We start from the raw sequence: 12,006 nt of genomic DNA on the forward strand, positions 1-12,006 counted from the left end.
AGTATTGGCCAGGGTTTCACAAAGCTGCATCAGGTATCTGGAAAGGACCAAATTTAAATATTTTCCCACCATTTACAAAATAGTCACAATTTGCAGTTACATAAATCTGCAAAAGCAGCCAACACAGTGTTTGTGTGTGTGTGTGTGGGGGGGGGGGGGCAGTAAAGATGGGGGAAGAGTGTGACCAACATTACTTTCACAACAGTCACTCTGCCTCCTGCCAACTTTCTTAAATGCAAGTACTTCCGTTTTGTCCCTGACATCGTGGATGATACTGTAATACTTTGAGTTGGCAATAGGAGAAGAGGTGTTTATGCTTTTCTCTGGCTGCCAGGAGACAGGAGTGGAGAATGAAGTACCATGCTTCGAAGAAAGACAGCGGGAGGCAGTGTGGCAATATTTTTGAAAATAAATACGTTGCTGTACTCTACCTTCTGAAAATTAAAAGCAGGTGGGCAGGGGGTGGGGGTTAAGCAGTTTTGCTTGGGGGCCCTCTATATGCACATACATCACTGACACTGTGAATCACATCTATCTAGATGTGCCTTGAGGCTCACTATATATGAATTCCATACAGAAACTGTCTAGCATACAAGCTGATGCATGCCACTACCTTCTCTTACATGAGCACGCAGTTATGGAACGCACTACCTACAGACCTGAAAACAATCAACGAAACAACTATCTTTCGCAAATCTCTGAAGACATACTTCTTCAGCAAAGCCTACCATGAGAACCGATAACCTCACTAATTCAACTCAACAACCCACTCAGTTATGAAAATCCACCTCTATAACTACCCTAATCACTCCCTTCCTTCTTCTCTCTTCCCTACTTAATCTCTGCACAATACTAACTGTATCTAATATCTTGGAATGACATTGTTAACAAAATTATGTAAGCCACATTGAGCCTGCAAATAGGTGGGAAAATGTGGGATACAAATGCAATAAATAAAATAGAAACTGTCTAGCATTGTTCTACAGTTCACATCTGGATTCCAGGGGCAGGTTCTTGCAGCCATCCCTTCCAGAAATGTGGCTGTGATGAACATGGTATGCATGCTGTGTGCAGGGAGCAGTGATCAACTCTGCAGAAAAGGATTCTTGGAAGCAGAGAAACAAGCACATAAGACAGCAGCAGAATGCAAAGGAGACAGGATGAGAAACCTCACAGTTTAAATGATTTTCTCTTAAAGTGCTGGAACTCATGCGCCACTCAAAATCAGGAACACATGGGAATACATACCAAAATGTGAACCAAGAAGAGCTCTTCTGGATTCCTGCATTTGTCATGTAACCTTTCCTCCACACAGGACTCCTTTGGGTCTGGTTGAAATCCACAGCAGTAGCGATCCAAGCGATCCTGGACCTGGGGAAGATGCTCACTTAGTCGTTACTGCCTCCTAAACATACCATATCTCAAATGCACCATGAGATCTATGGGTCCGGGATATGTTTGCTTCAAGCCTCCTTCTTTCTGGATATATGCAAAGTAGTCTACTAGTTCTGATAATATTTTCTGACAATTTGCTCAGGGCAGAGACATATGAGGGCTAAAACCTGCAGTCTTAATAATTAGCACATACAGAACACTGCTTAAGGCTAGGTATAAATTTATATACCAATGTTCATAGGAGCCAACTTTTCAAAATTATTGGGGGTGCTAAGCCCAATGGAAATAACCCCTCCCTGGACACATACAAGGAATTTTCTAAATATTGGGGGTGCTCAAGCACCCACAGCACCCACAGAGTCGGCTCCTAAGCGCAATGTTCAATGTGTTTTCTGTTTTAATACATAGATATACACTGTGGCTTAGCCTTCACTGTAGATCAGGGGTGTCAGACTACAATTTTGAAGGGCTGCAAACCAGTCAGGTTTTCAGGATATCTCAAATATATCTCATTTTGACATATATAGAATTTGCTAGACCATTCTTCAGCCAGAAAAAGCCTATCAAGTCAATTCATATATCTTCATTAAGGATATCTTGAAAACCTGGTAAGTTTGTAGCCCTCCTGACCTCCAGATTGACAGCGCTGCTATAGCTACTATATTTGGAAGATAATGAAGGGATGCAGAAGGCCATTTTCAACCTCCTCAGGGAGCATGCAGGCTGTACCTGTAAGCCTGCAAGATCATTTTCACAGGGAAACTCTCCTGAAAGATTTCCTTTGAAAATTTCTTCTAAGGGGCTGCAACCCCGGCCTCTAGGCACGGGGAGACGATTACTCAAGGCCACACACAAAATAATCTATACAAGGATGCTTACCTCTGCAAACTAGGAAAAGACCAAAACACAGCAAATCAGAGCACCTAAAAATAAAAAGGGTCCTGTTGAATGAGGAGACTATGTGCAAGGCTTAAACTGGAGCCCAGCCTCTCCTACCAAACCAGCTGCTTCCAGCAAAACAATTTTAAAAACAGCACAAGGATGTGGAGTTGCTTTCTAGGCTATGTTGTTAATGGCTCTGCCAGTCCATCCCCTTCTTATATGGACACCCTGTTTCTGAGGGGCAGAGCCAAAAGTGGCATGGCCTAGATAGCAGAAATGTGTAAAGCTCTTTAGGTAGAGGGATGAGAGCCGTACAAGAGACTATGGGTGGGGAACAGGGAAGGGGGAGTTTATTACTGAGAAGTAAAGACCACCACCAGCGGTTCTTCTCATTGTTTTATTCCATCCATAATTACTGCTTACAAGAGATGTGATACATAATTTTTATATACTATAACACAGTAAAAATATTAGGGGCCCAATATTCAGACCACAGGAGATGGTCAGCCTGGACATTCAATGCTGGGCTGTTTCCGATGACCAGCATTGAATATCTGGTTTATTTTGGGGTAGTTTAAACTTAACTGACCAAGCCGATATTCAGCGCTAGCTGATTACGTTTAAACTGTCCAAAGACATTCCTGCTATTTTGGCGGCCCGATTTGGCTGCCAAACTTAGCCAGCGATGTCCTGAATATCAGCGGATAGCCGGTTATATCCTGTGATATAACTAGTTATTCGCTAAGCGCTAACTGGCAATATTCAGCAGGAGATCACCAGCAATCCCCCCCCCCCCCCCCCCCTGAATATTGCCGGATAACCAGTTAAGTGCCATTTAACCAGCCAGGAACCATTCCTGGAGCTACTGTGCAATGCAAAATTTGCGCAGAATTCTCCACCTCCACAGACTGCCCAGAATTTTGACTTTCCTGCACAGAATTCTGTGCAGTCTGCTTCTTTGCCCTACAGCATGGCACAGATGCCTCTTCAGCTGCCTCCCTCCCGTCCCTGTAGACTCCCCTTCCATCACAGCAAGAGGAAGAGCAGCCCAGCTGCAGGTTGGACTGCTTCCTTCGACTCTGCCGTGCGGCTGAACGGAGGCCCACGTGGCTCAAAGGAACAGTTGGGCCTGGGTGGCAGAGGAACAGGAAGCAGCCCAATGTGCTGCTGGGGAGCTTCTCCTTCTGCCATGTTGAAGCCGGTGAGGGTGCAGGGAGGGAGGGAGGGAGAGGCCTGAAGCATATGGGGGAGCTTGTAAATAAAAAGATGGATGATGCATAGGGGCCTGGAGCATGGGGAGAGGGGGCTGTGAGAAAAGGTGGATGAGGAATGAGGTGGAGGGGGTTGGAAAAAAGGTTGTGTGTGTGTGCAGGGAGGGGGCTAGAATAAATATGGATGGAGTGAGTGGGGGGGGGGGACTGGAAAAGGTGGATGGGGTGAGTTAGGGGGGCTAGAAAAGATACATAGAGTGAGGGGCCTGGAGCATGTGGAGAGGGCTGTGAATAAAGGTAAATAAGGCATGTGGGAGGCTGGAAAAAAAGGTGGCTGCTATGTGTGCAGGGAGGGGGGGATGGAATAAATATGGATGGAGTGAGGGGGGATGAAAAAGATGGATGTGTGCCATGTGAATGGGATGGAGATCTGTTGGAAGGTGCATCAGAACATGCTGCTGTGGATATGGTGGTGGTGGAGGAGGGATTTCATGCCTAGGGGGAGATGCTAGCCCTCATAATGGAGGAATTCTGAACAAGAAAATTACAAATAAAGTGTGCAGAATTTTCAGGGGGTTTTTTGTGTGTGCGCACAGAATTTTCAATTTTTTTTGTGCAGAATTCCCCCTGGAATAATATATTTCTAGAACACTGCATTATTTGGTGCATAATTCCCTGGAGTGTATGCAGGGTGCTAAGTGCTTATATCATCATCATTGAAAGAGGTTACTAGGGGAAGGCAGCTGGTGCAGCTGCATCAGATCCACTCAGTAAAGGAGTTTCTGCTGTGTTCAAAAGTGCCCCCACTGTCCTTTCACTAATGAGACATAAATGCTCACTGTAAAAAAACGACATGTAGTTCTGTCCAACTCCCTCACCTCCTTCCCCTCTTTGTGACTCATCTCCAGCTGACAGAAACTAGTACTATGAACTGCAACTTCTTTCACCCAGGCCTGCTGCCCCTGGCTTCTGCCTCTCTCCTGCATGAGTCAAATAATTAGGAATTTCACCTACATGGGCAAGTGGGAGGTGAGAGAGAGAGAGAGAAAGAGAGGGGCAAATGGGCTGAGGACAGGTGGGAGGTGAGAGAAAAAGGTAGATTGACTGGACTTCAAGTCTCTTTGGAGGAATACGCATCATTTGTGAACACTCTTTTCAATCTGAATTAATTCAGTTGTCTAAGGGCCTCTTTTATCAAGCCGCACAGCAATGCCGACGCAGCCCATTCAAAGTGAATAGGCTTTGTCAGCATTACCATACCAGGGACCACTAGCGTGGTTTGATAAATGAGGCTCTAAGAGACTTATATATATCTACTGAAGTTTGCACTGTTTAATTTTCTTGCCACATTATTCTTTGGTATTTGACACATATTTAATATCTAAATTTAATATAAGGAATGACCTGCAATTATTTTGATGATCTTTCTTTCTAATGAGGTCAGACAATTGTGGACTCAGGCTCTGCTCCAGCCCCGTCCTGGCCCCACTCACTTTAGCCTCCCCAAACGGCTAAGCCACCTACCACCTATGGGACCAATTTTGTCAATATTCCCAGGAGACTGTAGTCTAAGATGGAGGATATGAAGAAAAAATGTTCTAACGTTGGGAGTTTACTCATTCTTCTGCCTTTTCTTTCTCGCACCTGCCCTCTGGAACTCACTCCCTCAATATTTAATTCTAGAGGATTCCTATACTCTTTTCAAGCCTCATTGAAAACTCACATTTCAGTTTGGCTTTTGGATAATAGCATTCTGATTGAATTTCTGCGATGGGGGAAGAAAACGCAAATGTAAAATTTTAAGCGACTGCTTTATGTAAGATGCACTTGGGTTTTTAAGTAAACGTCTGTGATCATTCAAAACACTGCAGCAAGACTGATTTTTAAACTTAGTAAATACAGCAGTGTCTCATCATTGTTTATCAAAGTTACACTGGCTTCCTGTCAGGGATTGAATTAATTTTAAAGCGGCATGTTTGCTTTGTCAGATATTATATGGCTTAGAATGTAACTTTGTACGTGGGGCAATTGGGGGAGGGGGGATTTAAATGAATTGCACAAGATCACAAGGAGCAGCAGTGGGATTTGAACCAGGCTCCTGGTTGTCAGCCCAGTGCTCTAACCACTAGGCTACTCCTCCACTCTATCTTTAATACTGTGATCCTCAAAATCAAGTATTTACAGTCTCTCAAAAATACACTAGGCAGCACATGATCACAGGCAGGAAAAAGGCAAGAAAACAATTCAATTCCTTTGACTTGAGGGTCTCTTCAGCGTTCTTCTTCCCTGGTACTCCTTTCCCCCATATGTGTCACTATGAGGTGGCAAGGAGAGGCAAGTAACACCCCCCAAAATGGCTTACTACTCCAGTTTCAGGCAGCCAATATGTCTGCCTTCTCCAATCCTGAGTGGGTGACATGGCACACCTGTCCTTTTCTTGCTGAACGCATCAATGCTTCCTCTCCCACACGGTTTAATACAATGTTTGAACCATTTGTGTCCTATACTCTAAGGTGTGCAGACAATTCAAATTTCTCTTTGAACTGTGTGGGAGAAGCAAGTGCTTGCATGATCAGCAAGAAGAATATCTCCTCCTCGATCAGGCCGCATACAAAATAGCTTCTGGGGCTCCACCTGGACTTTTGCAAAATACTGTAGAACTGGTCCAGTGCTTGGGGGAGGTGACTTCAGGGATTAGGTTAAGTGTGTGTGTGTGTGTGTGTGTGTGTAGGGGGGGGGGGGTCAGGGATTGGGTGAATGCTTGGAGGAGGGCTCAGCAATTGAGGAATGTTTGGGGTGACTCGGTTTAGGTCAATGCTCTGGGGCAATGTTAGAGAGATGGTAGGAAGGAACTGAAAGGGTTGATGGGCAGTAGAAAGTGAGAGGGGATTGTGAGGGAGGATGAGAGATGATGGAAATGGGAAAACTGGGGAAGAGAGGGAAAAAGAAGAATAGAGAGCTGGTTAGGGAGTTGAAGGAGAAAGGGACAGGTGAGGAAATGAAAGGCACTGGAAGGCAGATGAGGGTGAAATACAAAGGGAGCAGGTGAGGGTGGAGATTTGATCCCTTACATAGTAACATAGTAGATGACGACAGAGAAAGACCTGTATGGTCTATCCAGTCTACCCAACAAGATAAACTCATATATGCTACTTTATGTGTATACCTGACCTTGATTTGTATCTGCCATTTTCAGGGCACAGATTCTAGAAGTCTGCCCCGCCTCCCACCACAGGTGCTGCCACCCAATCTCTGCTAAGCTTCTGAGGATCCATTCCTTCTGAACAGGATTCCTTTATGTTTATCCCACGCATTTTTGAATTCCGTTACCGTTTTCATCTCCACCACCTCCCGTGGGAGGGCATTCCAAGTATCCACCACTCTCTCTGTGAAAAAATACTTCCTGACATTTTTCTTGAGTCTGCCCCCCTTCAATCTCATTTCATGTCCTCTAGTTCTACCGCCTTCCCATCTCTGGAAAAGGTTCATTTGCGGATTAATACCTTTCAAATATTTAAACGTCTGTATCATATCACCCCCGTTTCTCCTTTCCTCCAGGTTATACATGTTCAGGTCAGCAAGTCTCTCCTCATACGTCTTGTAACGCAAATCCCATACCATTTTTGTAGTTTTTCTTTGCACCGCTTCAATTCTTTTTACAACTTTAGCAAGATACGGCCTCCAAAACTGAACACAATACTCCAGGTGGGGCCTCACCAACGACTTATACAGGGGCATCAACACCTCCTTTCTTCTGCTGGCCACACATCTCTCTATACAGCCTAGCAATATTCTGGCTATGGTCACCGCCTTGTCATACTGTTTCGTCGCCTTCAGATCCTCAGATACTATCACCCCAAGATCCCTCTCCTCGACTGTACTTCTCAGACTCTCACCGTCTAACACATACATCTCCCATGGATTTCTACTCCCTAAGTGCATCACTTTGCATTTCCTTGCATTGAATTTTAATTGCCAAACCATAGACCATTCTTCGAGCTTCTGCAGATCCTTTTTCATGTTTTCCACTCCCTCCCGGGTGTCCACTCTGTTACAAATCTTGGTATCATCCGCAAAAAGGCAAACTTTACCTTCTAACCCTTTGGCAATGTCACTCACAAATATATTGAACAGAATCGGCCCCAGCACTGATCCCTGAGGCACTCCACTGCTCACCCTTCCCTCATCCGAGCGAATTCCATTAACCACCACCCTCTGGCATCTGTCCATCAACCAGTTCCTAATGCAGTTCACCACGTCGGGTTCTATCTTCAGCCTGTCAAGTTTATTCAAGAGCCTCCTGTGGGGAACCGTGTCAAAAGCTTTGCTGAAATCTAAGTATATTACGTCTATAGCACGTCCATGATTCAATTCTCCGGTCACCCAGTCAAAGAATTCAATGAGATTCGTTTGGCACGATTTCCCTTTGGTAAAACCATGTTGTCTCGGATCTTGCAACTTATTGGCTTCCAGGAAATTCACTATCCTTTCCTTCAGTATCGCTTCCATTACTTTTCCAATAAGCGAAGTGAGGCTTACCGGCCTGTAGTTTCCAGCTTCTTCCCTATCACCACTTTTGTGAAGAGGGACCACATCCACTCTTCTCCAATCACACGGAACCTCTCCCATCTCCAAGGATTTATTAAACAAATCTTTAAGAGGACCCGCCAGAACCTCTCTGAGCTCCCTCAATATCCTGGGGTGGATCCCATCCGGTCCTATGGCTTTATCCACCTTTAGATTTTCAAGTTGTTCATACACACTCTCTTCTGTGAACGATGCTGTATCCACTCCATTCTCATATGTACTTTTGCCAGTAAATCATGGTCCTTCTCCAGGATTCTCTTCTGTGAAAACAGAACAAAAGTATCTGTTTAGCAAATTTGCTTTTTCTTCATCTTGATGACGCTTGAGGCAAAACACGGATTCATGTTGAATTCCGGTCTCCTTTGTTTGCTGAAAGTTTTTCAGATAAGTTAAAAGCTTAATAATTAAAAGTTTATGTATTCATGAAGAAATATGGATTTGAATTTTCATCTGTTAAAGTGAATTGAATATCTATTAATATATTTTCATCTGAAAGCTGAATGAATAGTATGGACCACTGATGATTAATGGTGAAATCCACCCACTGAAGATTCATATTCAGTGAAGTGTACCCCTGATGGTCTTAGGACTTTGGTGGTATAATATAAACATTTGTTGAGTCAGTGTTACTATGGACAAATAGAGGATTTGTGCACTGCTGGGGTGGGGGGTGGTTGTAGGAGCCTAGTTTATAAAGGAACAGGTGCTTCTGTTGTCTATCTAAAGTAGACATAATTGAGTTGCATTTTGGGGAATTTTCATAAGTGCCTTGTTATAAAATTGCTCCCCCCACCAAGTGGGTAAAAGTACTTGCATTCCACCTATATGTGCATATCCTTACCTGTGCTATACAAAGGTGATCCTTGGAGTGGGACTGAAGAGGGAATAGCATTTACATGCATAAACAGCAGGTGTAAATTCATGATGATAATTTCTGCAGGGTAACTTTCAAAGGAAACCGAATGCATATTTCTCCCTCTGAAAACATGTATAACTTATACTGTAACACAGTAAATGATGAAAGATAAAGACCTGCGTGGTTCATCCAGTCTGTACAACAAGGTGGCCAGAGCCACACCCACCATTCTGTGCAGGTTATAGACGTTATTCATACTTAAACACTGGTTGGCAATCTGCCGTCATGCTAACTACATATAGGCAGTTAAATATGATGGAGTCTTGGGATAATACAAATTATAACCAAAGTATTGCTAACAGTATTTAACTTGCTAATTAAGATGTCTTCTCCTCCCACTTGAGCTGTACAGCACCCTCACTCACAGCCTACGAATATAAAGAATCTTCTTCTGTTTTTTGTCATTTGTGAGATGCAGACCAAAGAATTCTGTCTGGCATTGGTCTTTGTTCCCCAATACTGGAGTTGCCGAATCTTTATCTGTTTTTAACTATTTGCAGGATGCAGATTGTAGGAGTCTGCTCAGCATTGGCCTTCGATCTCCAAAACTGGAGTTGCCAAATTTCCATCTGTCTTTTGCTAATTGCGGGACACAGCCGTAGAAGTCTGTCTGGAACAGGCCTCAGTTCCCACTTCTCTTGCCCAACATAACACATCAGCAGCCATGTTGTGTTTCATCCTCTTTCTATTTAGGCATACCCTGTGTTTATTCCATGCATTTTGGAATTCTTTCACAGTTTTTGACTCCACCACCTCTCCTGGAAGGGCGTTCCAGGCATCCACTTCCCTCTCTATGAAAAAGTATTTCTTGACTTTACGTAAGTCTACCACCCTGCAACCTCAATTCATGTTCTCTAGTTCTACTGCCCCCATGTCTCTGGAAGAAGATTGTATGTATATTAATACCTTTCAAGTGCTTGAATGTCAGCATCATATCTTCTCTATCTCTACTTTCCTCCAGGGTATACATATTCAGGTCTTGCAGTCTCTTCTCATAGATCTTTTAGCACAAACCCTGTACCATTTTTGTCATGTTCCTTTTTAAGTCCATGGAAAGCTTTAGTCTCCAAAACTGGACACAGTACTCCAAGTGGGGCCTCACCAAAGACTTGTACAGGAGCATCAACGCCTCCTTTCTCCTGCTGGTTATACCTCTCTCAGTGCAGCCTAGTATTCTTCTGGCAACAGCCACCACCTTGTCACATTGTTTTGCTACCTTGAGAACCTCAGACACCATCACGCCAAGGTCTCTCTCCTGATCTGTGTGTGTCAGTCTCTCGCCCCCTAGCGCATACTGCTCTTTAGTCTTTTGCATTTCTACACCCCAAGTGCATAACTTTGCACTTCTTTGCATTAAATTTTAACTGCCAAACATTAGACCATTCTTCCGATTTTTGTAGATCACTTCTAATATTATCCACTCTCTCCAGGGTGTCCACACTATTGCAAATCTTAGTGTCATCCACAAAAAGGCAAACTTTTCCTTCTAATCCTTTGGCAATATGCATACTTTCTGCAGAAGTTAGGCAGCCTGTTATGTTTAATTCTATTTATTGGTAACACAGCTTATACAATGCTCCAACACGAACATAAAACGAAATCATGTCATAACATCACCTCTAACTGCGTCACCGTACATTTTATTTTTCTCCTCCCCCTCCCAACATTAACTCCCTGTCCCCTCCCTTCCCCCCTCCCTTCCCAGAAGAACAGGCAAGCATTTAAACGTTTAAAAGTCTGCTTCTAACTCCAGGTGACAACGATCTGCAGAATGGGTTCCAACAGTCCTGGAATTCCACACCTCTTTCCGAGTTCCAGTCCTGTATATCCAGCCTTTCAAGTTTCATCAGTTCAATCAACTTGACACGCCATTGTTGAATTCCCAGGCACTGCCCGGTTGTCCATCCTGCCAGGAGTAATTGCAGTATTGTTAAAGTCACCTTATTGGCAAAAGATTTATATCCTTTAGGCGCTGGTAGTCCTAGCCGGGGTCTGCCAAACAATAATAATACATCATAGTACCACCTAGATCCCCACCAAGTAGAGACATAAGTACATAAGTACATAAGTAGTGCCATACTGGGAAAGACCAAAGGTCCATCTAGCCCAGCATCCTGTCACCGACAGTGGCCAATCCAGGTCAAGGGCACCTGGCACGCTCCCCAAACGTAAAAACATTCCAGACAAGTTATACCTAAAAATGCGGAATTTTTCCAAGTCCATTTAATAGCGGTCTATGGACTTGTCCTTTAGGAATCTATCTAACCCCTTTTTAAACTCCGTCAAGCTAACCGCCCGTACCACGTTCTCCGGAAACGAATTCCAGAGTCTAATTACACGTTGGGTGAAGAAAAATTTTCTCCGATTCGTTTTAAATTTACCACACTGTAGCTTCAACTCATGCCCTCTAGTCCTAGTATTTTTGGATAGCGTGAACAGTCGCTTCACATCCACCCGATCCATTCCACTCATTATTTTATACACTTCTATCATATCTCCCCTCAGCCGTCTCTTCTCCAAGCTGAAAAGCCCTAGCCTTCTCAGCCTCTCTTCATAGGAAAGTCGTCCCATCCCCACTATCATTTTCGTCGCCCTTCGCTGTACCTTTTCCAATTCTACTATATCTTTTTTGAGATACGGAGACCAGTACTGAACACAATACTCCAGGTGCGGTCGCACCATGGAGCGATACAACGGCATTATAACATCCGCACACCTGGACTCCATACCCTTCCTAATAACACCCAACATTCTATTCGCTTTCCTAGCCGCAGCAGCACACTGAGCAGAAGGTTTCAGCGTATCATCGACGACGACACCCAGATCCCTTTCTTGATCCGTAACTCCTAACGCGGAACCTTGCAAGACGTAGCTATAATTCGGGTTCCTCTTACCCACATGCATCACTTTGCACTTGTCAACATTGAACTTCATCTGCCACTTGCACGCCCATTCTCCCAGTCTCGCAAGGTCCTCCTGTAATCGTTCACATTCCTCCTGCGACTTGACGACCCT

General features: G+C 44.1%; 1 protein-coding gene across 2 annotated transcripts in view; it reads right to left on the minus strand.

Annotated features, from left to right (window-relative positions):
• The window catches only part of GASK1A (golgi associated kinase 1A), a 68,472-nt gene that overhangs the window by 12,132 nt on the left and 44,334 nt on the right, over positions 1 to 12,006 (minus strand). For both annotated transcript variants that reach the window (XM_030190026.1, XM_030190027.1), the window contains exon 3: positions 1,249 to 1,371. In XM_030190026.1, coding sequence (XP_030045886.1) covers positions 1,249 to 1,371 — 123 coding nt within the window. The remainder of the gene's footprint in view (positions 1 to 1,248; positions 1,372 to 12,006) is intronic.

The sequence above is a fragment of the Microcaecilia unicolor genome, chromosome 1 (genome assembly GCF_901765095.1).
Source record: "Microcaecilia unicolor chromosome 1, aMicUni1.1, whole genome shotgun sequence".
Taxonomy (NCBI): domain Eukaryota; kingdom Metazoa; phylum Chordata; class Amphibia; order Gymnophiona; family Siphonopidae; genus Microcaecilia; species Microcaecilia unicolor.